We start from the raw sequence: 25244 nt of genomic DNA on the forward strand, positions 1-25244 counted from the left end.
GTGAGCTGCAGGCACAAACCTATGGTTGAAGAATAAAAACAGCAGCCTCTAAGTGCTGGGTTATCAGCAAGCTCTGAAGTGCCCGGCCTGCCTTTACTCAGCAGCAGGGCTCCAATGACATCTTGGAGGCTTGCTGCTACAAGGGCAGGCCTCAGTACCCAGGAAAGATAACCCAAAGACTGTTGTGCCCCCCTTTTTTGTATTCCTAGCTGGCACCTCCGCGAGTCCTGCAGCATTAGAATCATAGAATAGAGTCATTGAGAGCCAGCTCTAGGCTGGCACTTCAGACCTTGCTGTGCTGGGGCCTTTTGCAAAGCAGAGTCTCTTGCTGGCCAAACTCTGTTTGGCTGATGCCATTTTGCAGGATGGCTCTTGTTTGACACTGAGATATTTATTTGTTTATTTATTTATCAGTGACAGCGTTCACTATAAATGGTGTGTGGGTTTTTTTATAGAAGATAATTATCGGAAGCAGTGCCTTCCATAATTATGACAGTTATACTGTCGTTTTTGAATAAAGCAGCATCTGCTATTACAATCAAACATGATACTGGAACTTTGCATTTAAAACAATCCAAACAAGCCCCCCCTAAATTTTATTTTTAAACCTGGTGGCAAGTCTCCGGGTTGCGCTTCCAAAAGATCCTTGAAATGCTGGAAAGCCACTCAAAATTTGGAAATTTTGGCTCCCTGAGGTGTCTTGTGCCACTCTGTGGGCTTAGGACTCCCTCTTCTCCCCTGTTTCTGGAAGCCTTGTGCTCGTGTGGTGGCACTGCTCCACGGAGGGGCAGAGCACCCTGTGCAGGGCTCGCTGTGCAGCGCTCGCTCCATCCACTGCACTGCACACAAACTCATCCCTCAGATTGGCCCCATTGGAAATGGCAGCTTCCTGCAGACTTCCAGTACCTTATGTATCATGAAACCTAACTGACATTATCGGGAGCAGTGTCTTCCATAATGTGTAAAGAACAAGGTAGTTTTTGCCTACCACAGTGTTATATCGGAGGCAGTGACCTCCATATGTTGCACTATGGGTGTACGTAATTATCGGGGACAGTGTTTCCCATAATTGTTTTATGCTTATCATGAAATGTCATCTGCAAAGCTTGATGGTTAGTATCTAACATGGATCAACTTCCTGCAGTCCTATTTTTTTTCCCCACTCTCCTGTGGTGATGCAAATACGAACTTCAATCTGTTCTGAACTTCTGTAGACTCCTTCTCCGTAGGCTGTGCTGTTGTGAAGCTGCTTCTTGCCCCAAGTGACAAGACTGGGGTTGGGATGTTAGTGAAAGGTAGAGTAGTTAGCAGTAGTTCGTGTGTTCTGTGCTGTCGTAAACTTCCTTCAAACCGGTCACAAAGACTTGGTGAACTCAAGGTGAATGTAGGGGTTGGGGCTGACTGCTGGCTGGAGGGCTCAGGCTGCTGCTTTGGGTGTGTGTACTACTACAAAGAACTCGGCCTGCTTTGGCTGATGCTGGGGTGCACGCCTGGAGAGGCTGCTTGCTTCTGTCCTGGGTGTTGCTGGAAACCCGTCTTTACTTTTGAGTGTTTTTGGGAGAAACACCTTCCTCGTGGTGCTGCACTGCTCCCTGCCCTGATGCTGAACGTTGTTGGTGTTTGACATCTGCAGATTGCCAGGAGGAAGGTGTCAGTCAGCATCTAGCTGTGTACTTTGTTTAGAAAAATAAAAATTGCGTTAAAAATCACGATAACTTAAAATCAAAGAGCCTTACCTGAGGCACAGCAGTAATGCCTGAAGGATGTGCAGTTGGGTGAGAGACACATAAGCCTCCACAAAGGTCGGGCGCGGGTTCCCACTGCTTGTGCAGTGAGCTCAGCCCATGTGAACTGAGGGGCTCCATTTGCATTCATCAGCTGCTGGAAGCCTGCTTTCCATGTGTGAGTCCCAGCACTCATCCTTAACTGCCCTGCTGTCTCTGAGGCACGTGCACAACCCTATGTAGCTGTTTCCTAGTGATACTTCTCCAGATGGCATTTAAGAGCTTGCTGTCTGTGACTCCCTGCTGTAGCACTTGCATGCATCTCGATGTCAGACTTTAGCTGTGTGCTTTGCAACCAGCAGAGAAAGGTGAAATGTGGCGAGTCAGGAGCCAGCACAACCATGCCTGCTGCTGTGGTGGGGCTGGTGTCTGACTTGGTGTGGGGTGTTACTGTCTGTATCGAGGTTACCTGCTGTCTGCTTCAATAAAACTTCTGAAAGATTCAACACTGAACTCTTGTGGGTTTTTGATGCTGCTGTAGCCACTGGTGGGCAGCTGGAGGCAGGCTGCTCTCCTGGAGCTGGTAATTGCATACAAGCTCCTGGTGCCCCCACTGCCACCTTAGGGACTTCCCAACTTCACCATGCTGTTCTGCTTGGAGTGCTCAGAGTGCTGTTTCTCTCCAGGCAACCGGGCTGACAGTGTGGGCAGTGATGTGAAAAAGTGATGGGTGTGAGCTGCCCCCCTCCCTTCATAGCTGCTGCTTCCCAGTCACCACGTTAAAATCACAGGATAGCACAAGTTGGAAGGGACCAATGAGGATTATCAAGTCCAACTCTTGGCTGTATGTGGGACCACTCAGAAATCAAACCCTGAGGCCATAAGCAGCCTGGGAGTGGATGATAGATGTAGGATGAAATGCCAGACTTCCCCCCTCCCCCCCCCCCCCCCCCAGTGCTTGGCCATGGGTGGTCGTGCCCGTGTCCTGGGAAGCTGGAGCTGGCTGCTCTCTATGTGGGTAGTAGGGGTACGACTGACCTGAGGAGGGTCAGTGCCTGGATTTGGTCTGCTCAACACCCTGGAGTGCTACATCCTCCGCCAAGGTAGAGGTGTATGTACAGCCTTCTTACTGCAGGACTTCCCATTGCAAATGTGTTTTATTTGGTTAAGGACACTCAACTCAGCTTTTCTGTGCTATTTTCTCTGGTCCTTCCCACTTGAATTGGAAGGGACCCTTAAAGGCCATGTAGTCCAACTCCCCTGCACTGAACAGGGACACCTATAGCTCCATCGGGTGCTCAGAGCCCGGTCCAGCCTGACTAGAGAGGCAGCGCATCCTCCCATTGGCAAGCTCTGAGAGGAGGCAGCTCTGCAGGCACCCTGCCTGCTGTTTCCCCTATCAGCCTGGCAGCGCTCCTGTCCCTGCAGTGACTGCAGAGCCCCGGGGCCGCAGTGCTCAGGCCGGGCAGCGTGTGCCGCAGCGTGAGGGTGCGCCCCTAGAGCCCCCATCCGCCCGCGCCCGCACCTGTCCGTGCGTCCATCCATCACTCCATCCATCCGCCCATCCGGCGGTACCATTCACCCTGCGCCTATACCCGCCGCCCCGTGCGCCCCCGCCTCCCCCCCACCCCCCCGCCGTTACGTAAGGCGGCGGCGCGGCGCCTTTAAGAGCGGGGCCGGGCGGACGGCGCGCCGCCCCGGGAGCTCCCGGCGGAGGGGAGGCCGGGACCGGGAGCGGGACCAGGAGCTGCCGAGCGGAGCCCCCTGCGCTGCGGGGCCGGCAGGGCACCATCCGGGGGCCGGGGGTAGCGGAGGGCGGGGGGCTGAGCCCGGGGGTGCAGGAAGGGGGCGGCGTGGCGCCGGGGGTGCAGGAAGCGGGGGGTTTGGCGGAGGGCGTGCAGGAAGCGGGGCTGGGAGCGCAGGGCCAGGAGCTGGTGGCCGGCGAGAGGGAGGCGGAGAGCGGCGGGGCCGGGGGCGGTGCGGGGCGGCCGGGGCAGTGGCAGCGGGTGGCGCTGGGGGTGCGGGTGGGGCTGCAGGAGCGGGGAGAGCGGGCGGCCCCCGCCGTGGGCGTTAAGGCGGCGCGGAGACCCCGCGAGCAGTGGGGGAACGGGGGGCGGAGGGCGGCGCGGGGCGCGGAGGGCGGCAGCCCCGGGGCGCGGCGGGGGAGGGCGGGCGGGCGAGGGGTGCAGGAGCGCGGCCCCAAAGCGCGGCAGGAGCAGGGCCTGAGCCGCCGGGCGCAGCAGGAGCGCGGGCAGCGCGGGGAGGGGGGCAGCCCCCCGGGCAGAGCCCGCTGGTGGGCCAGGAGGGGGCGGCAGGAGGAGGGCGAGGCGCTGCGCGGGGTGCAGGAGGAGGGAGAGCGGTACCGCGGGGAGCAGGAGCAGCCCCCCGGCACGTGGCCACCCCGGAGGCGCGAGGCCGGGGTGTGAGGGCGGAGATCCCCCCTCTTCTCCTCCCCTCCCCTCCCCTGCCGCCCGGCATGGTGCCTGCAGAGCCGGGACACCGCGCGGGACCAGAGGCCGCGAGCCGAGAGGTGAGGGCGATGCGGGCTGGGGGCCGGGATCGCTCGTGGGGCCGTGGGGATCGGGCTCCGGGATGGCGCGTGGAGATGTCGGGGTCGGGCACGGCACGTGGAGGCGGTGCTGCGGCGCTGGCACCGTGCCCTGCGGCACTGCGGGGATGCGGGCGCTCGGCCCCCTCCGGCGAGCGGTGCCCCGCGGAAGGTTTGCGTTGCGAACGCAGCTCCGCTCCGCTCCGCTCTCACTCCTCCCCGGGCTCTGGGGGCTGTGCGCGCTGAACAGAGGACCCTTGTGCTCGGGGCACGGCCCCCGGCTCGGGTGCGTCACGCGGCGCAGGGACCCTCCATCCCCAGCACAGCCACATCGGGGCAGGTTTGTCCCACTAAAGCGCTCGAAACGCATTGGCTTGCTTTCAGCCTCTTGTTTTTAAGTGCTGTAAAACTTAATCCCGACGGTGCCTCGCTGAGAGGACCCTGCCCGGCCTGCTATCCCGAAGGGGCACTCGGTCGCCCCGCTCCCTTGGCCCAGACGCGGTGACCCCGGGCACGGGGTTCCCTGGGGCCACGCAGCACCCAGGGCAGGCTGAGACACAGCCCGGCGCTGCGCTTCCCCACGCGCTCACCTTTGCGGAGCCGCCCCGGCGCAGCCCCTGTCCCTGCCTGCTGTCCGGGCACCGTGGGTCTCCTCCTGTGGGGTTCCCATAGGCGCACCCTTGCTGGGCTGGTTTGGTACAAAGCGAGTGGGAAAAAGCATCTACTTTGGTAAAACCCTGCTGAAGCTGCAGCCTGAGCAAAGTAGCACCTTGACGTGCAGGAGTGGCACTCTCTTTGTTAAAAGAGTCCGTGATATAGCCCACCCCACAGATGACAGCGAGCAGCCGTGGCCCCGTATGAACCCTCCTCGGGGTGCATGTTGGGGGCTTGGGCTGCACAACCTGTTTGTAGCCCCTCGAGCCACCTGAGGCCTTGTTAGCTTGGTGTTCACTGGCCTGGTGCCGGTGGGACTGCATGGGAACAGCTTGGGGCCACCAGTGCCCCCGCTCCACTCCTGCTGCTGCCTGGGGCTGGGCATGGGGGTGGTGGCTGTGACTCAGTTTCCCCTGGGAAGCCCCTGGGGTATGGGCACGGTGGGAAGGTGTGGGCTCTCAGGTTCCCTGTGGCTGAGCCATGTGGGATCTCACTGGGAGGGGGTCAGCTGGGTGCTTGTCCTTGGGGCACTGTGGGTGGGGGTGTCACGAGCCCCATCCTGTCCAGGGCCACTGAGTTTGTCTCTGATTTGCAGGTGGATGTTCCTGGAGAGCGTCATCCGCTGATGTATTTCAGGGATGCTCTGAGAAACAGCGCTCTCATGCACCTTCCTCAAAGCAGATTGGGTTTGGGACTGGAGAGGGCTTTGCCCCCAGTGCACCCTCCCTCCCTAAAGCACGGGGAAAAGCTTTCCTTCCCTTCCTCCAGCCCCCGGCAGCACCCAGGCTGGGGCAGAGCCCTTACCCCGCGGCACTGGGATGGTGCAGCAGCTGCAGATGGAGGAGAGCTGGGGGGCAGTGGTGCCGGGGAGGCCATGCCTGCAGGGGATGGGGCTGTGCATGCAGGGGATGGGGCGGCTGCACCTCCTGCACCACCGGTTCCTGCAGGTGTGGTGCCGCGGGAGCAGGCGAGACCATGCGACTCCGTCCCCTGCTGCAGCCGAGGGAAGTGCTTCTTTGGGGTGGAGGCAGACCTTGGTGTGGGTGTACAGGATTTTGGGCAGAGTGTAGGGCTGTCTCTGTCCCCAGTGTCCCTCTCGGTCCCAACCTAATGCAAGGAGCAGAGGCTTCCCTAGGTGCCCCGTGGAGTGCCCAGTTGCCCCCCTCCAGCTGTGCTCTGGGCTGACTGCGATCCTGCACTGACTGAGCAGCGCCAGGGGGCACTGCTCACTCTGCTGCCTGGCCCATTAGGCTGCCGCCAATTAGTGCTAATGAGTAGCCAGGTACTCCGTGGTCTGGCCAAGGTGCTGCTCTGCTTGGCACTGAGGCCCCTTCCCAGCTCTGGGCACATGGGCATAGATTTGGGGTTCCTGGACATGCCCAGGTGCTGTACTCATGCTGGGGATGGAAGGACTGTGGGTACACAGAACCCCTGTGCATGAGGTTGTTGCTCCATGGCCACTGTGCCCCCAGGTAGAAACATCTCCATGGCCAGCAAGCTGTGGGTGGGCATTTTGGTGCTGCCCCTGGATTTGGTTCTAGAGTGGGCAGATGTGGGGCTGTCAGGATCCCATCTTGACCTCTCCTTCCCCAGGGCACCCTATGGGCAGTGTGACCAGAGCTCTGCAACCCCCATGGCTGTGTGGGTGAAGCCGTGACACTGTGCCACCTCTGTGTCACCGCTGGGCTCGTGGGGACCCTGGGGCACAGAGTGGCGCTGCCAACGGACCCGAGCTGCACGCCTGGTTCAGGTAAGAGGAGTGCAGGGGCTGCCAGGCACAGATCGGTGTTGTGTTGGGGTGCCCAGTTGCAGGGGGGTCTCTTGGTGGCTCAATCCCTGGGGCGGTGATGCTCAGTGATCCCAAGCCCAGTGCCATCGTGTGGCAGTGCTGGACTGTGCCACATGCTCTCTGGCACTGCTCTGGACATGGGGCTCCGGGTGGGTCCTGAGGGGCTGCTTTGCTGGAGGCACCCACAGTTCATGCATGTGTCCTTGCCTCTTTGCCTGGCTGCTGTCCTGTGCCTCTCCTGCCTTTTTGTGCCAAAATGCAGCCAGGTGGGCTGAAACCAACCAGAGGAAACAGAGCCAGGGATGAGATTGGGTCACAAATCCCCGTGCACCCAGTTCACCGTATTCCCACCACCCTGGGGATGCATTCCAGACCAGGATTGGGTCCTATGGTGAGCGTGGAGATGGGGAACAGCTCCTGTGAGCGATAGGCTGCGACCTGACATACGGAGCGGATTTAGTAGAGGAAAGAGGCTTAGGGAGAGGATTGGGGTTGCACTGGGCTTTGTTGGGGGGGGCACTGCTGGGCTGTGGACGCGTCCAAGGGCTGATGGCTGCACAGAGAGGAGGAGATGCACCGGGGCAGAACCAAACCATGATGCTGGGCTCCAGTGGCACCGAGCCCCCGGCACAGGGGCATCCAGTGAGCCGGCCTCGCCGCCCACCCCCACCACGGGTGTCAGCATCGCTCCGTACCAGCCCTCTTAGATGTCCCAGCGAGCCATGCCAGGTGCCAGCAGCAAGGAAGGCAGAACACGCATCGGTATGGGGACACCGCGCTGGGATTCGGAGGGGACATGAGGCAGCACAACGGGGGAGTGGGGCAGCAGCATCCTGCAGGTGTCCCTATGTGTGTGTGTGTGTGCGCGCGCGTGGCTGCACTGGAGCAGCCAGCCTGCTGAGTGTTGTCACTGCCATTTGGGGCCACCCCCGGGGCCCCGCCAGGGCTGAGCAAACCAGCCCGGAGCACAGCCACTTGTGCCACTGCTGGAGTCGGTGACATCACTTCCAGGCGACACCGCTGTCAGGAAGGAGGCAGGCAGGGTGGTGAGCCCCAGCCCTGATGTGACAGTGAGCGGGGTGATGTGCTGTGCTGGAGGTGAGTGGGGAACCCCTGCCTCAGAGCTCCGCAGGGAGATGGAGTGGGTGTGGGGGATGCTGCTGCCTTGCTCCTTGGGGACATCAAGAGGGATGTGGGGACAAGGGTGACGCTGGCTTGCCTGGAGTGATGGGGAGGTCCGGTGTCCTGCGGTGGGGAGGACACTTTGTGGTCAGTGTGACTGTCGCTGCCACAGGTAGCTTAGTGACCGTGGTTTTGGTGGGAACCCCCTGGGGTGATGCTGTGCACCTGCTCCAGATTGCTCTTGCTTTGGGAGTTTGGTCTGTGGGTGCTGGGTTTGGGTTTCGGTTCACAACCCACAATTGGGGTTTGGTTCCCAACGCTGCATTTAAGGGTTCGTGCCATGCACATAGCCTGGCCCGGCTGTGCCGAGTGACCCTGGGTTGTGGGGACAGCGCACAGACCCTGCAGCATTGCTCCACCAGCACTGGGTGAAAGTTCTTCTGGTGGGGGGTGTACGGGCGGTGTGGCTGGGGCCAGCAGGAAGGTGGCATAGCACGTGCATCAGTCACAGCGGTGACGCCGGCGGGGCCGCGCGCGGAGGTGGCTGTTGCTCCCACGCCCCGCGCCCGCGGGCTCAGCTTGGTGCTGAGCTCACCTCTGTGGTATGGCAGGAGGGGCCGCCGAGAGGCCAATGCCCCACTGGGTATAGGGTGTGCTGGGGGGGGTGGGGGCAGGATGGGCTTGTGCCCCCTGCACTGGGACCGTGGGGTCATCTTGCAGCTTAGCTGGGGCTGCGGGTGAATGGGGGGAGGGGGGAGGGGGCAAGAGGATGGGAAGGGAGAAGCTGTGGGGGGGTCACTGGGGGAAGAGGTTTCTAGGGGACAAAATGGGATGTAGAATGGGGTGTCATGCCCTATGGCATTGGCACCAGGAGATGGGGTGGGGCGTTGTGCTGTGCAGTGGTGGCAGCGAGAGCCCTTTGGTCCTTGGGGCTGTATGATGCCCCAAGTACAGACAGGTGTAGGGGGGCTGCAGAGCTCCAGGCCCTGCCTCCTCCCTGTCTTGTGGCTCTGACTCAGCCCCCTGTAAGTCCCCCTGCATCTGGGGGGTTCTGATGAGATAATGACAGGTCCCCATCCGGGGGGGGTGACACAGCGCCGCTCGCTCCTGCTGTGACTGCATGTGATGTTGGAGGGCTGCAGGCACGGGCAGCATCTCAGGGCCACCCCTCAGCTCTGCGCTAGGGGTGGGATATCTATCACAGAGTGCATCCTTGCCGCATGCTCCCTCATCACACTAGGGCCTGGCTACGCTCCCTGCCCTGCTGAGCTTTGCGCCAGTGCTGCGCAGCAGCCATCTTCCCCGCGCATCCCTTCCCCCTCCTCCCACAGCAGGAGGGATGCTGGGGATGCTACGGCCCCCCCCCCCCCCACCTCCCCGGCTCCGGGGATAGGCACGGGACCTCCATAGCTCCCACCCCGCCGGGTGGTGCTCCCCATTGCTCCCCTCTGCCTGACGAGGGCTGCGCAGTGCCAGCCGGGGGGAGACGGAGGCTGCGGTGATGCCACCGCCGATGCCCCCGCCTCCACGCTCGGGTACCGGGGGGGGCACGCAGGCTGCGGAGCTGGGAGGAGAACAGCAGTGCCACGGTGAGGACGGGTACCCTGGGGGCTCCCCGTTCTCTTTTCCCCCTCCCCTCTGCATCCATCCTCCCCCCTCCCTCTTCCCCTCCATCACCGCGGTCACCTTCACCCTCTCGCTGTTTTCCGGAACTGCAGCAACTTTCTGCCATGTGATCCCGTGCCCGGCTCCAACCCTCGCCGCCCCCAGGCAGGCGCAGAGCCCCCCACCCGCCGCCGCTGCCATGGGCGAGAGATGTGACTACCAGCGCCTGAGCAGCGCCGAGGAGGAGGAGGAGATGCTGCCCGCCCTGCCCCACAGCCTGTCGGACAGCAGCGGACTGCGAGCCCCACGGATGGGCAGCAGTCGCCCGGGGCTGCCTCCCCAGCAGGACGTCACTCTGGGCATGGCGTGCCGGCGGGTCAGTGCGGGGGGAGATGGGGGGACGGTGGCACGGCCCCCATGGCGTCCCCAGGGTGCTTGTGGGTTCGAGGCTGGCATGGCGTAGGGGTCTCACGGTGATGCCCCCTTGCATGGCATCTCCCCATGAATTGGCATGGGGACAGCAGCCAAACTGCGTGGCTGCACTCCTTCTCTGATGCGTGGAGAAACTGAGGCGCAGTGCATGGGGGTGGGGGAGGAATTGTATTACTGGGGGACGGTGCTGGGATGTGGACGCAGGTGTTCTCACACAGGCGTGCACTGTCCCCTCTTGGTGGCACGGTGTGAGCCTGGCTCAGCTGGCGCTGGCACGGCGTTGGGCACAGAGGGGCTACCGCAGGATGGGCACGGTGCCCAGCACAGGTGGCTGGCAGCCACGCAGATGGCCATCTGCAGCGGCATGGACCCGTGTCCCCTTCCTGGGGTCACCCTGCGCAAATCGGGGCTGTTCCTTCCCCCCCCCCTCTCCCCCCTCGCCCCCAAAAGGGGTTGGCTGCGTGTTGGTGCCACTCGCGTACCGCGCCTCAGTTTCCCCATCTGGGAGCGAGGGGTATAGGGTCCGGGAAAGGGTCCGGCGGAGGGTCGGGATGTGTGTGTGCACCCCCGCGTGTCACCTCGGGAGGGCGTGCGTCACACTGGCGCTGCGTGTGCCGCCCGCGGCTGACTGAGCCCGTGGGCAGAGCCGTGACGTTGCGCGGTGCCGTGGGTGTATGGCCGCGGTGCCCAGGAGCGGTGTGCGGGCGCACAGCCAGACGTGCGTCAGTCGGAGAGGGTGGTGGGCTGTTGGTGCTCGGGGTGTTGGTGCACGTGCGCCCGGGCACGGCGGTAGCTGCAGGGGGTGGGGAGGGGTGCGCGGAGGTGATGTGTTTGAGTGCAAGGAAGGGGAGAAGGAGGTGTGGTTGCGGTCGTGCACGTGTCGGGGTGTGTGCGTGGTGCGTGTGGTTGCAGGATTGCGTGCGTGTGGTCCTGGGGTGCACGTGAGAGCCGTCACCGCCCGTGCAGGAGCGTGCGTGCACGTAGGGTGCATCCCAGCGCTGCAGGTGTGTGCGTGGGTACCTGTGCCATCCATCCCCGTGCCCCTGTGCCGTGGCTCTTTGCTGTCTCCTTGGGTGGTGGGAGCTGTGGTTTGTGCCCCACAGCTTCTGGGGGCTCGCACCCCACTGGGGTACTGAGGGCTGAGGTGGTGGTGTTGGCCCTGTGCTCTTGGGCTCATTGCGAGGAGGGGAACTGAAGCACGGCGTGCACAGCTGTAATGCAGCTGGGCAGCCCTGTCCAGGGAGTTTGGGGGTACCAGAGGTTGCTGGAGGCTGCACAGTGGGACAGGGAACCCCCACACCCACGGTGTCCCCAGGGCAGAGAACTGGCGCGTGGCAGAGCTTGGTGCCGAGGGCACTGTGCCCGTCTGTCCCTGCTCAATGGGGCCGTTGTGCCGGGTGCCAGCCGGGATCTCGGCACTGGAAACCACGGCGGAAGCTCTTTGGGCATGGCCACAATGCAGCAAGAGCTGCCTGTCCCACGTCACCTTGGCACACCGGTTGTTTTGGAGGGGTTCATCTCTACATCCCCCAGCACCCCACGGGGTCTGGCAACCTGTGGGTTTATGGGGCTGGCAGCACACCCACTGTCCCTTGTGGCTCGTGGGGCAGCGGCACCGGGCGCACATTACCCTGGCTTCATGCCCACCGCCTCCCCTTTGGGAGCGCAGGGCCGGATGTCCCCCCTCCCGCCTTGCTTCCTGAGGGGGGAAACTGAGGCCTGGGAGCTTTTCCCAAGGCCGGAGCGAGTTTCCATGGCAATGGGAGCCGGGGTCCGCTCTCCCAGGCGGTGCAGCTGCCGAGCACCCGCCGAACAAGAGAGAAAGCAGCACATTGATCGGAGCCCGGCCCCCTGGGCGCACGGCCCAGAGCCGGGCCAACGCGCAGCTAAAATAAACCCTCCTGGGACAGGAGCCGGGCAGGGCGGCCGCTCGAAGCCCCAGGACCCACAGACAGCCACTGCCGGGGAGCGAACCCGTGGGCACCGATCGGGACAGCGCCGACGCCGCGGCTCCAACCCCATTGCGTTTGGGAAGGGGAGGGCAGGACGGCCGGGAAGGAGGGCACGACGGAAGCAGGAGGAGGAGAAGCACAGCGCTGCGTCCCGCTGCCGGCCCTTGTGCAGCAGGGATGCCCCGAGCCCTCTGCGCCTGCTGTGGGATGTGTGGGGTTGCCGTACCCGGGTGGCATTCAGCAAGCCGTCGCCCAGCCGGGCTGACACCCCCGTAGGTCCCCTGGCTCTGCTGGGTTCGCCGTGCCCAAGGGACGCTGGCACCCGCAGGGGTACCCTGAGCACATTGGGCCGAGGCTGCAGCCAAACAGGATGCGACGCTTCGAGACTCTGCGCCGTTCCTTCCCCTTCCTCGCCCGCTTCCGCGTCTACCGAGTAAGTGGCCGTCACCCCCCGGTGCCGCGAATGGCCCCGTGCTGTGAGCTGGCGGCTCCTTCGGCCGCAGTGCCCCCCCGTGCCCCGTGCCCGCCGTATTTTTAGCCGAGGGCTGCGATGGCGGTGACGCGGCTGGGACACAGATGGTGAGGGGGCTGGGGGCCACGTCGTCTCCCCAGGGAAAGGGGAGGATGGACAGGGCTGCCCTGTTGTGGGGCCGGCGTGGGGGCTTTCCCACGTCCCCTCTGGCTGCTGGAGGCGGGAGGCTGAGCCGGGTCCCTTCCCGGAAGGCTGCGATTATGGTGGGGACGGAGAGAGGGGACAGCGAGGTGCGGTGCAACAAGGGGATACTTGGGGGACGTGAGGATCCATGGTGTTGGGGATCCTGTGCCCCGGCACAGCTCTGGGGAGGTGATAATGACACCCTGGGGACCTTCATTCCCTGCATGCTCACAGCTCTGTGTCTCCATCTGTCCCCTCCTGTGCCACCGCCTTATGGCACCAAGACAGCACTGAGGTGTCTGTCTCTGCAGGGGACAGCTGCCACCTCCACCCTCAGCAGCTGGACACAGGGAGCGTGGCTGAAGGCCAGTCATGGGGTGCCCCATGTGCATGTCTGGTGCCAGGTGCGACTGTCCCTTATGTCTGTAAGATGCCAGCATGCAGCGTGGGGACAGCGTTAGGGGCATCTGTGCCATGCTTTGGGGCTCTGCCTCTTCTCCATCCCTGGCACCGCTGCCTGGGTACATATAGCACAAGGTGGTGTTTCATTAGGATTGTGGGCACTATGGGGTTTACGCCCTTCTCCATGGGTCCTGCTGATAGGGAAGAAAGCCCAGGATGGGCTCTGCAGGAGGTGAGTCCCGTGAGTATCCCTGGCATCCCCACTGGGACAGGGAGCAGCCCCGGCTTCCAGCCCCTCTGGCACACGGGTGGGGATAGGGCTAGGCTCCTGGGGACACTGGGGAGCAGTGCAGGGTCCCCACTAACCCAGCACCTTGTGTGGCAGAAGCTGAGCTGTAGCATGCAGGCGGAAGAAGGCACAGACTGGCTGCTGGAGCTGCTGACTGAGCTGCAGCTGCAACAATACTTCCTGCGCATCCGGGACGAACTCAACGTCACCCGCCTGTCCCACTTCGAGTACGTCAAAAATGAGGATCTGGAGAAGATTGGCATGGGGCGTCCCGGTGCGTACATCCTCCTCCCTCAACCTTCCCCTGTATCCTTCTGTGGCTGCATCTTTTGGTGAGCCCAGAGGAACGTGTGGTCCCAAGGGCTGAAGGGTGATTCTTCTCAAGAAGGGCCCTGTGTCAGTGACAGTCCCTGTATCCCATAGGCCAGCGGAGGCTGTGGGAGGCGGTGAAGCGGAGGAAAGCCATGTGCAAGCGGAAATCTTGGATGAGCAAGGTATGGCTAACATGCCCCAGCCCTACGCAGCTCTTGGGTCACTTCTCAGCTGGGATCAGCACTCAGGAAATTCATTCCCCTCCTGTGATTTGCCTCTTTTTCCAAGAAACTTATTCAGAGCTAATTAGTAGCAGAGCCTCAGCCAGCCCTGTGGGCTGTGCAGCCCTCTGCCTGCCTCAGCTCCCAGCAGCACTAGGGCGGGGGATCCAGGGACCCTTCCCTAATGACAGTGATGCTGTGATGCTGCACCCCTGGGCACCTACCTCACAGCCCCAGATGGCCTGTGTGCTCACCAGCTGGGTGCTGGGTCGTGGCCTCTCCCTCCTGTGACTCATCTGGGCTGAGCCGAGCTGTGCCTGGCTTTTAATAGAAGGCGACTCAGCCTTGTGCCGGGCAGAGAAATGCCACCTCCCACCGCAGCCACATGCCTGCCCCGGCCCCCGCACTCCCCATGCAGGTGCCAGCTGCCCCAGCTGTGAGCCAGGACAGACCCCTTCCCGTGGGCGACGTGCCCAGTGCCAGCTGGTGGGGAGAAGAGCCGTCCCCAACCCCTCTGGGCAGCTGGCAGCAGCAGTGCGTGTCGCAAGGCCCACGTTGCTGCAGGGATGTGTCACTGCGCTGGAGGTTTCTCTTGGAACGGTGCCCAGGCACATCGTGTGCCCACAGCCTGGCCGAGGAGCGCCTGGGACCTCTGGCTGCTGGAGGGCAGTACTCCTCCATCCATCTAGAAGTGCTGCTCAGCACGCCGCCCGCTGGGGAAACACCACGTGGGGTCATCAGTAGGTTTCAGAAGGAACAGCGTGTGCAGAGCCAAAGATGTGGATGGGGCGACCAGTCTGCCTGGCACCAGCAAGGCACCAACAGCTCTCACTAGTGGGAAGGGGAAACTGAGGCAGGCTCTGGCCACCACCGATGGGAGGGAAGACCTGTGGGTGTCTCCAAGCCCACATCTTGCCCATTTGCATGCTGCAGGTGTTCAGCGGGAAGCGCCCTGACTCAGAGCTGCCTCCTCAGCCCCACAGCACCTTCCGCAAGCCCCCAACACCACCACCCCCGGACACAGGGGGTCAGCACTCCCTCACCTGCCTCATCAGGGAGCGGGACCTCTCGCTTTTCGAGAAGTTGGGTGATGGCTCCTTCGGTGTTGTGCGTCGTGGAGAGTGGTGCACACCTGCTGGCAAGACGGTGAGGGGCACGAGCCTGTGCAAAACCCTGTGCTGGTGGTGGGGGTCTAGGCACAGGGACACCCCCAGGAAGGTGTTGTTCCTATTCCATGGCTCACCCCTTCTCTTGGCTGTAGCTCAACGTGGCTGTGAAGTGTCTGAAGACGGATGTGCTGAGCCAGCCAGAGGTGCTGGATGACTTCATCCGCGAGGTGAATGCCATGCACTCGCTGGACCACAAGAACCTCATCCGCCTCTACGGCGTGGTGCTCTCCCACCCCATGAAGATGGTGAGTCCCCAGCAGGACCAGCCCTGTCCTGTGGCTGCTGCTGTCAGCAAGCCTTGCAAGGCAGTGTTGCTGTCTGTGGGGCCATGTGATCCATGGAGCCCACCTCCAATGGACTCCACTGCAGCCTTTTTCCAGTGGTGCCAAGACTGGGGGACAGAAAGCAGCCCAAAATGGGGTGTCCTCAGCCTGACCACTTTGCTATCCCCTTCCCCAGGTGACAGAACTGGCCCCTCTGGGCTCCCTCCTGGACCGTCTGCGGAAGAACCAGGGCCATTTTCTCATCTCCACGCTCTGCCAGTATGCCATCCAGGTGGCCAAGGGTATGGCCTACCTGGAGTCCAAGCGCTTCATCCACCGAGACCTGGCTGCCCGCAACATCCTGCTCGCCTCCAATGAGCAGGTCAAGATCGGGGACTTTGGGCTGATGAGGGCTCTGCCCAAAAATGACGACCACTACGTGATGCAGGAGCATCGTAAGGTGCCTTTTGCCTGGTGAGCTTGGGCTGGAGGTCCACATGGGGAGCAGGATCTGGGGATCCACCCCTCGTGATGCTCACATCCTTCCCTATGCAGGTGTGCTCCTGAGAGCCTAAAGACACGCACCTTCTCCCACGCAAGTGACACTTGGATGTTTGGGGTGACACTATGGGAGATGTTCACCTATGGGCAGGAGCCATGGATTGGCCTCAATGGCAGCCAGGTGGGTGCAGCAAGCCCCTTATCTATGACTTCCCAGACCAACTGCCCCCAGCACACACTGTCTCATGATGGCACTGCCTTGCCTCACAGATCCTACACAAGATTGACAAGGAGGGCGAGAGGCTGCCACGGCCCGAGGACTGCCCTCAGGACGTCTACAATGTCATGCTGCAGTGCTGGGCCCACAAGCCCGAGGATCGGCCCACCTTCGTGGCCCTGCGCGACTTCCTGGTGGAGGTAGGTGTGGGGTGGAGGGTTTCAGGTGGCCCCTGTTGCCTCTTCCCAGTGCAGAGTGAAGGGGGATGTGGAGATGCTGCGTCCCCATGCACTAACCCCACCATCCCTGCAGGCCCAGCCCACAGACATGAGGGCTCTGCAGGACTTTGAGGAGCCCGACAAGCTGCACATCCAGATGAACGACATCATCACAGTCATCGAGGGCAGGTAGTGCATGGGGGGGACCTTGAGCCAGTCCTGTAAAGCACAACCCCTAAAGCACAGCCCCCCTGGGTGGGGGCTGGCAGCCAAGGATGGGGAGCAGTGGGCAGAGCTGTGGGGAGTCTGGGGTTCTGCCCCACAGCACCTGTCCCCGCTGACTCACCCCACGGCCTTGCCCTAGGACACAGCTGCCAGGCAGCCGCTCCCTGCTGATAGCAACCGGGACGTGCCACTGTCACCAGGGCCTCAGTGCCACCTCTGCTCCTGCTCTGAGGCTTTGCTTAGTGGCTGCTCCATGCTGCCCCATGCCCTCGTTCCCCACCCTGGAGGTCCCCGGCACCAGGCTGGGAGGGTGGGTGACACTGGGTCCCTGGATGCCCATCCTCAGAGCATCCCCTCTAGGATCCTGTCCCCAAGGGACACGCTGGAGGCACTCAACGTCCCTTTCCCCGGTGTTGCACAGGGTGCCAGCCCCCCTGCTGGCCCCACAGCGGGGTGGAGGCGAGCAGAAAGGCGCAGCCTCCCCTCTGCCCCCCTCCCCTGGGGCTGGCTCCCCGCATTCCGGCACGGTGAATCAGGCCGGATTTGTGTGGCTGCAGGGACCAGCTTTCTCCCCCGGCTGCTCCCCGATGACTCTTGCCCAGGGTCTGGCGGTGGTTTAATTGCAGGGAGGGGAGGGGAGGGGAAGGGAAGGGAAACGGCGTCGGCGGAGGGAGGGAAGGAGGGAAAGGAGCGGCGGAGGGCGGCGCGGCCGCGCCACTGCGCGCACATCGTCCCCGGTGCATCACGGGCGCACTGCGGGGCTGCTGCTGCCGCCGCGCTCACCCCACTGCCGGCCCCGGGTGAAGTGCACAGCGGTGAGGGGCACGGGGGTGGGGGCAGGGGTGGGGATGCGGTCCTTCTAGGGGTGCCGTTGGGCTGCGGGGGCTGCGTGCAGCCTCTCGTGCCTCAGTTTCCCCAGCAGGCGCGGTGTCGGGGTGGCTCTGCTGCTTAGGGGTGGGAGGTAGGACTGGTGGGGCTTCGTGGTGCTGCTGCTGTTCGGGGGCTGGGGGGGCTTGCCCCGTGCCACAGTTTCCCTTTGTGGGGTGCCAGGGCAGGGAGGGGACGGTGGGCGGGGGGCTCCTCCGGGGGCTGCATCCGGCCCCGTTGAGGCCGCCCCGGGGCACCGTCAACACCCCCCACCCCTTTTTCAAGCCCCTGCACGTCGTTTGAACCAGCGCCGGGTGTGCGTACGTGTGTGTGGGCAGGGGAAGGGGCCCCCGGCTCCGTGTGCACGGCGGCAGGACCTACCTGAAGGCCCGGGGAGGGGGCTTTCGGCAGGGATGCGGGGCACGGAGCAGGTTTGTGCCGGGGGTTTGAGCGGCGGGGATGGGGCGGCGTGGCCGCAGCATCGCTCTAGGAGCTGGGGAAGGAGCAGGAACCTCCCGGGAGGGGACGCAGCAGCCCGCCCCGGTGCGCTGCGGGCGAGGGAGGGTGCCCGGTGCCCTCGCCGAGGGGTCCCGGCGCTGAGTAATGCGGCTGGCTGGCGGCGAGCGGGGAAGGTAAACAGGAAAAGGGCTGAGCTAGTGGCCGCGGGTGACTCACAGGTGACTCCAGGAAACCGCGGGGCCCGTGCCAGCCTCGCCGGGTTGGCAGCGCCGGCAGCTGTGCCACCCCCTGCGCGGCTCCGCTGCCTGCCCAGGAAGAGCGGGGCTGCGGGCGTCCCCCAGTGCATGGGGTGAGAGGGGAGGGGGTGCAGGATAGGGAGAGGCTGGGGGGGTGCTGCTTGGGGGGCTCTGCCCGGAGTTTGCTTTCTGGGTTTGTCCCCTCCTATGGCTGTGCCACCCCAGTGGTAGTTGTGTCCTGGCGCAGCACTGGGCTCCGCTGGGACCCCAGTATCCTCCAGATAGTCAGAGGAAGCTCACCCCGCATGGGGCTCCACTGGTAGGAAGGGAGGAAGGAAATAAGGGAGATCCCACAGCCCGATGTCCCCACTTTGGTTTCCCACATGGGCACTGGGATATCTGGGGATTCAGCATCAGCACCCAGACTCTTGGTCCCATGGCCATTGCTTCTTCCATCCCCAGTGACAGCAGCCCCGTGTCCAGGGCTCCTGAGCATCTTGGGGTGTGCAGGGACGCACCCTACAAGGAGCTCTGCTCCTCACCACCCCCCATCCCCTATGTGCTGGGTTCTGCCCCCCTCCTGGCATTTGGTGTCTGGGGGGACTCAGGGCTCAAGATTAGGATCTGGGCACCCTCCCCAGCCATGCCACTGCCTGCCTGCGTGTCATAGGCTGAGTCACTTTGCTCCTCCTGTGTCACTGGGGCAGGGCTCTGTCCCCCTCCCATCGCCACCCTCTGGGGTCTTGCCACCCTCCCCACACCATCCTCAGTAACGAAGGTCCTTTTTATTCCTTAGGGCTGAGAATTACTGGTGGCGGGGTCAGAATAAGCGGACCCTAAAAGTGGGCCAGTTCCCCCGCAACACGGTGACCTCGGTGGCGGGGCTGTCGGCCCATGACATCAGCCAGCCGCTTAAAAACAGCTTCATCCACACAGGCCATGGAGACACCAACCCTCAGCAGTGCTGGGGGTTTCCCGATAAAATTGATGAGTAAGAAACTTTCTGTCTTCTCTGCAACTCCCCCACCCCCCCGCCTCCCCCTTGCAAGGAGCGAGCTTGGCCTTCCTCCCTTACAACTCCTCTTCCTCCCTGCTGTGCTGGGGACAGCTCTGGGCAGGGTCCCCGCAGCTTGACTAACCCCCTCGCCTCTTCTCACTAACGGGGTCGGGTGCTGCATGGGATGGAGCGTGGGGGCACGGGACTGGGCTGGGCACGAAGCCCTTCTCCCAGCCCCACAGACCCCTTGGTGCTTGGCAGTGCTGGGACAGGGGAAATGTCGCTCTAGAGGTGACAGTATCACAGCTGCTGGTACGTTATATAGACGTAACATATTTTTTTCTCCCCATGCTCTACCAAGAGTTGATCCTATTTGGTTTGTAATGGGAGCAGGACTGGAGGAGGACTGGGGCAGTGTTGAGGCTGGGCATAGTGCATTGGATCCTGGGGTGCAGCAGACCCCAGGAAGCTATGGGCATGGTTATAGCTCTCTGAGGGTTCTCCCCCAACTTCGAGGATGGGGGGATGTGGGAGGGCTATTTGGGGAGGAACAAGATGCAACTACAAATCCTGCACGGCTCCCACAGTGTCGAGGCAGCTCCCGCACCCCATGGAATGGTGATACCCACGGCACCCCAGCAATACAACAGGGCTCCCAGCATTGGAGCTGTGCAGGCGGCTCCCAGCACTGGAGCTGTTGCAGGCGGCCCCCGGAGTGCTTTGTCGAGGCGCCGGGCGCACGGACGTGCCTCGTGCCCTGGCAGGCCTCCCCGCGCCCCGCTGCGTGGGCACGCGCCCTGGGTACGTGCCGTCCGGGCCGCAGAGAACGCACCGAGCTCGGCACACACCCAGGCCTTCGGGCTGCGCCGGCTCTCTGCCTCGCCATGCCTGGCTTGCGATGGCTCGCCCGGGCCTCCCGCCGCGCTGCTCTGGGTTCGGTACCCCACGTGTGGGTGCCCTGTGCCGCAGGCAGAGAGGGGATGGGTGACACTGGGGCGGCACCAGGGGCTGTGCTGTAGAGCCAGAAGCCTCATAAAATGCAGCACAGAGGAACTTGGCATCATAGGGACGTGGCAGTTGGGATGTACCTCTCTCCATGGAGCTTGGGGTTACCATCCTGCAGCAAGAGGCAGGGTGAGTCCCCTACTGTATGTTGCAGCGTACAGAATGTATAACCAGGCGCGTCCCGTGAGCCCAGGGAGGTGCAGCATCCCACTGATCCCCCGTTGCTCTCTTCTTTCTCCCCCCAGGCTGTACCTGGGAAATCCCATGGACCCTCCTGATGTTTTAGGAGTGGACCTGAGCGCTGCCAGACCCACCCAGCTCCCAGGAAGGGCTAAAAGTAAGTGTTTTCACCCTTTCGCCTCCCCTACCTCCGACCTGTCAGCTGCACCAAGTCCCTTCTGAGCACCCTTCTGCCTGGGTGGCGGGCAGGACTATCCCTCTGTCCCTTCTGCTCCGTCTCTCTGCTGCCATTCGCTTGTTGCAGCCCTGGTGGTGGGGAGCCAGCGCGCGCTGTCACCCTGCCCGGTGCCACTGCCAGCACTGTGGGCGGCTCTGCCCGGCCCCTCCGGACTGGACTCTGCCCTGCTGGCCTTCGGCCGGGCCCCTCGTCCTCTCCCGGGGCAGGGCTCCCCATTACGGGGCAGAGCGGCTCACTGGTGCGGTTGCAGCCAACGCCGTGCAAGTTCTGTACCCCCAACCCCGCGACCCACTGGGGCAGCCCACCGGCACCTGCTGCTGTCCATAGCGGTGCAGGGGGACAAAGCATGCGCCATGCTCCTGCTAAGAGCCGCCCCGGCTGCCGCCTGCTCCGCGCGCTCACCCCGCGTCCCGCCTGCTCTCGGGCTCTCTCTTCTCCTCCTGCAGGGCAGCCGCCTCCACGCCCGCCTCAGCCTTCCATCCTGCTTACCAGTAAGTCGGGCTGTTCTGGGAGCCGCCAGCCCTGCTCCTGCCCCTTCTCTTCTCTCTTAGCTCCTTTCTGTCAAGGTACTCGGGGTGTGCTGTGTGCTCGCCTCCTGCTCTCACCAATGGCACGTGCGGGTGCTGCTGGGCACCTGGGGGTGACAGCATGGCTCTGCTCCCTGTGGATTGTGTCCCCGAGCTCCAGAAATGGCATGCACTGGGATGGCTGTGGAGTGGGGGGAGGGGGAAGTCCTCACCTCCTGGCTCACCGTGGACCCTGCCCAGAGAGCAGGGTGAGGGGTGGCTGAGGCTGCTGTGCTATGGGGCTGCGGGGAGCTTTCTGGGGTCTTACTGTGGCTTTGGGAAGGAGTTGGGGTCTGGAGTCACCTCTGAGATTGGCGACAGCTGGGGACACGGGATGGGTGTACTGGTGGGTAGCGCAGTGGGATACTCACTGCTTTCTCCCTTGTTTCCTAGAGCCCTCCTACGACCCGGTCAGTGAGGAGGAGGAGGGCCTGTCGGCTGGCCTCCGAAAGCTCTGCCTGAAGAAGCCAGGCCCGGGGAAGGGCCTCCGGCTTGCCAAACCCTCTGCCCGCGTGCCGGGCACCAAGGTGGGTGAGCGGCAACCCAGCCGGTCACCCAGTGAGGGACCAACGAGCGGCGAGGTGACCCTCATTGACTTTGGGGAGGAGGTGCCCCCTGCTACCCCTTCGCCCGTGGGGGACCTGACAGCCCCTTCCCTCGCCAAACTGGCCATGGAGGCCTTCTCGCTGCTGGACAAAACACCCCCACAAAGCCCCACACGAGCCCTGCCCCGGCCCCTCCACCCCACGCCAGTGGTGGACTGGGACTCCCGGCCCTTGCCCCCACCGCCAGCCTACGATGACGTGGCACAGGATGAGGATGACTTTGAGGTGTGCTCCATCAACAGCCCCCTGGGGCGGCAGGGCAGCCGTGCTGGCCTTCCCAGGGCACGTGAGCGGGGTGAAACCAACTACGGCTTTGTGGATGAGGGCGAGCGGGCAGCGGGGCTGGAGGACAACCTCTTTCTGCCCCCCAAGGACACCAAGCAACCCAGCCTGACGCAGACTACTGAGATCTTCCAGGAGCTGCAGCAGGAGTGCATGAAGAGGTTCAATGTGCCCCGAGGGCCATCCGCATGCCTGGCTGACGACAAACCCCAAATCCCACCCCGTGTTCCCATCCCTCCTCGGCCACTGCGCCGCAATGAACCTGGGCGTTGGTCTGGGGAGCTGTCCCCAGCCTCGGGGGGTGAAGAGGACCGACCACCCCAAATCCCCCCTCGGGACCCGCTGTCACAGCCCACTTCACGGACGCCCAGCCCCATGGCCCTGCAGGTGGGCTCCCCACAGCAGCGTGCTGCCCTCTGCTCTTGCCTGTCCACATCACCAGGGAAACCCATGCCCACCACACAGAGCTTCGCCCTGGACCCCAAATATGCCACCCCCAAAGTGATCCAGGCACAGGGCAAGGACTGCTCCAAGGGGCCCTGCATCCTGCCCATTGTGAAGGATGGGCAGAAGGTCAGCAGCACCCACTATTACCTGCTGCCCGAGCGCCCTGCCTACCTGGATAAGTATGAGAAGTTTTTCAAGGAGGCCAAAAGCCCCGAAGAGGCACCAGCATCCCGCGTGGTCACCACGGCCACCGTCCGGCCCATGGTGCAGCAGCAGCCCGATTACAAGGCCAACTTCTCCTCCAACAACAGCAACCTCGGGCCCAAGTGTTTGGTGAAAGCTTCCTGCAGCCTCCAGAAAATCGTGTATGATGGGCCAGATGGCTATCGTCCCTCGGAGAAGATCCGGCTGGTAAGGAGGAATGTGGTGGCTTTTGTCCAGGTGGCCATGGGCAAAAGGTATCCCCTCCCCGTGCCTCAGTTTCCCAATATTCAACCCGCAGAGGGTTGAAGGCATGCAGGAGTGTCATTGCAGCTCCCACATGGGGATTGAGGGCCCTTCTAACCCAAATTAGCCCTACCCACAGTTGGACCCATGGAACAGAGAGGAAGGTGGCTGTCACCCCAGCCCAGGAGGCATGTTGACACCGTATTGCTGTGCCCGACTCCTGTGGAGTCTTGAGGGTGGCAGCCATAGTGTCTCCCTGACTCCCCAGCTCTGCTGCCCACGGTGATGCACAGTGACCTCCATTCTTCCCCAGGTTCAGGACACAGTGCATGGTGTCACCACCGAAGAGTGCCAGGCAGCCCTGCAGAACCACGGCTGGAATGTTCAACGTGCCATCCAGTACTTGAAGGTACAGCATGCTTCAGCACCCGCTGCCAGCAGGGTGGGAACAATCGTTGACATCCTGATCCTTATGCCCTGTGTCCCCTTGCAGGTGGAGCAGCTCTTCTGCCTGGGGCTGAAGTCCCGCGTGGAGTGCCACCGAGTGCTGGAGATGTTCGACTGGAACCTGGCGCAGGCCAGCTCCCACCTCCTCGACCCCTACAGCTCCTCCAGGCAGAAGTAGGTCCATGAATATTATTCTGGGGATGGGGTCCAATCCAACCCTGTCACCCCCTGATCTCATGTCCTCTCCTTGCAGGCGGTGACAGCAGGGACCAGGTGAGCGACGCCGGACCCAGAGCAGGCGTCTCACTGCGGGGTCACCACCCCGATCCCACCATCTGCTGCTGGACTCTGGACTGAGCCCCACCTGGGGGATGGGGGCAACCCCAAAAGGGATCCTGCCCAACGGTTGAGACTATGCCACAGCCCCTGTGTCTGGGGGTCTGCGCCCTGGCTGAGGAGATGAGCTCCGTCCCTTGGCCTGATGTTGAATTGTTTTTGTAAAGAGAAATGTAATTTTAATATATATATATTATATTATATATATATTATATATCTATATATATAAAAATAATCAATGGAAAGGAGGAGGGTGCTCGTGCCCAGCTCCTGGGTTGCTGCCAGCTCACACAGGCATTCCTGACGCTCACAGGAAGAATGCATGCATGCTCCTATGGCACACACTGGGGTGACCCCATGGCACAGCCCCAGTGCCCCCTGTACCCTGCTGAGGCCGTGCCACCCCCGCGCCCCGCAGCAGATGTGCCTGGAGCACCGTGTGACTCATGCCCAGGCAGGGAGCGGCGAGCCCTGCATCTCTTCCCCCACCCACACAACAAAGGGGTTGTGCAACCGCATGGCACCGCCGAGCCGCAGCCAGGTGCTGGAGAGCGGGGGTTGGGGGTGGCACTCTGTGCACCCAAAGCATTGTTGGAATGCGTTGCCTGGGTGTCCCGAGGTGCCACCTCGCAGAAGGGAAGGGGGACCTTGGTGCCCAAACCTGGGTGTGTGAGCATGGATATGAGGTAGGGCGTTGGTGGTCCCCAGGGGGAACGGTGGGTGCAGGAGGCTGTTGGGTGCATCTCACTGCATTTCCCTGGTTTAAGGTGACCTGCAACTGAGGCACAGCCCAGCCCGTGTGGAACCACCCCTCCCCCTTTCTCCCCCCCTTCCCAGCCCGGATCTGCGTGGGTGTTTGCAATGGGATACACACCGATGGCGCAGATAACCCCCTGCACGCAACGGCCATGTTAAGGTCATGGGCCCTTAGCACAATGCCCCTCATCTCTGGGGGCATCGGGGCAGTGGGGTGGGCACTACTGGGGGCCAGGTGGAGGTGTGATGAGTGCTGCTCGGTCTCTGTGCATCCTGGGGGACAATGCAGTGCCCCAGGGGATGGGGAAGGGTTAAGCAGTGCAGGACCCCGAGGCAGCTGCTCCCTTCCTTGTTCCTCCTTGGCGGCAGGCCCATGGGTTCTGGGGGTTATCGTCTACCTGGCCAAGCGTGGCTGGGACCTGGCAGCAAATAAGGTGGGGTGGATGTGGGGTTTTGGCAAGCACCCCAGCAGTATTGGGGACCTGAGCCCCCTTTGCCATCCTGTGGCCTTTTGCAAGCCATTGAGTGGTTTCAAGAGGTGATCAACTCTAAGTGTATCTTAACCTTCAAATGTCAGCTGTGGCTTCACCGTATATAGGGTCTTAAAACCTCCTCATGGCTAAAGCAAGGGCTAAAAGGATGACCCCAGCCACCAGCACATCCTCGGGGCTGGGGCACAGCTGTCTCTATGGGCTTGGGGAGCTGTTGGTGGCATGTGGCATCCCCACATGGCAGTGGCAGCTGGAGGAGGCTGGCACAGGGCAGTGCTCAGCGGAGGAGACGCCTCATTGCATCACTGGCCCTCGGACAGCGAGGAGGTGCCAGCGGTGCCGGGAGCCTTTGTGCCCACACCATGGGGCAGCTGCTGTGGAGCTGGGTGCTGTGGGGACTCTGGGTGCTGCCAGGTGAGTGCCGGGGTCGTCTGCGTCACCGGGGCAGCCGGGCACACCATGGTGCCAAGGAGGCACGGGGATTTGTCCTGCAACAGCCTGCATGGTGGGGAGGAGAGATTGGCACCCAATGGATTGTAGTGGGAAGCAAAGGGCTTGTTTCTCAGCCTGCCCTTGCTCACACCCAA

The 25244-nt window shown here is 62.7% G+C and overlaps 1 protein-coding gene across 9 annotated transcripts; it reads left to right on the forward strand.

Annotated features, from left to right (window-relative positions):
- Nucleotides 1-3892: 3892 nt before the first annotated feature.
- TNK2 (tyrosine kinase non receptor 2) lies at nt 3893-23603 on the forward strand. Of its 9 annotated transcripts, none has more exons than XM_090147434.1 (17): nt 3893-4254; nt 6520-6676; nt 13269-13446; nt 13596-13666; nt 14639-14851; nt 14967-15119; nt 15334-15611; nt 15693-15819; nt 15909-16055; nt 16168-16262; nt 18657-18851; nt 20108-20199; nt 20727-20846; nt 21240-22591; nt 22941-23036; nt 23121-23248; nt 23328-23602. In XM_090147434.1, exons 3-17 carry the CDS (start codon nt 13284-13286, stop codon nt 23332-23334), a joined length of 3237 nt encoding a protein of 1078 aa, XP_090003560.1. In that variant the 5' UTR covers nt 3893-4254; nt 6520-6676; nt 13269-13283; the 3' UTR covers nt 23335-23602. The 9 variants fall into 9 exon arrangements, with proteins under 9 accessions (XP_090003560.1, XP_090003552.1, XP_090003553.1 ...); XM_090147429.1 differs by lacking the exons at nt 3893-4254; nt 6520-6676 and adding exons at nt 9228-9426; nt 9556-9818; XM_090147426.1 differs by lacking the exons at nt 3893-4254; nt 6520-6676 and adding an exon at nt 9227-9818 and having other exon boundaries at nt 23328-23603.
- The last annotated feature ends 1641 nt before the right edge of the window (nt 23604-25244 follow it).

The sequence above is a fragment of the Phasianus colchicus genome, chromosome 10 (assembly GCF_987193195.1).
Source record: "Phasianus colchicus chromosome 10, bPhaCol1.hap1.1, whole genome shotgun sequence".
Lineage (NCBI taxonomy): Eukaryota > Metazoa > Chordata > Aves > Galliformes > Phasianidae > Phasianus > Phasianus colchicus.

What these genes read in the sequence shown, in the direction of transcription:
- TNK2 (XM_090147426.1), top strand. Translation starts at nt 9,339, where the DNA reads ATGCCACCGCCGATGCCCCCGCCTCCACGCTCGGGTACCGGGGGGGGC. An exon ending in GGAAATCTTGGATGAGCAAG is followed by an intron (nt 13,667 to 14,638) that starts GTATGGCTAACA and finishes TGCATGCTGCAG; the next exon opens with GTGTTCAGCGGGAAGCGCCC. An exon ending in TCTCCCACCCCATGAAGATG is followed by an intron (nt 15,120 to 15,333) that starts GTGAGTCCCCAG and finishes CCCCTTCCCCAG; the next exon opens with GTGACAGAACTGGCCCCTCT.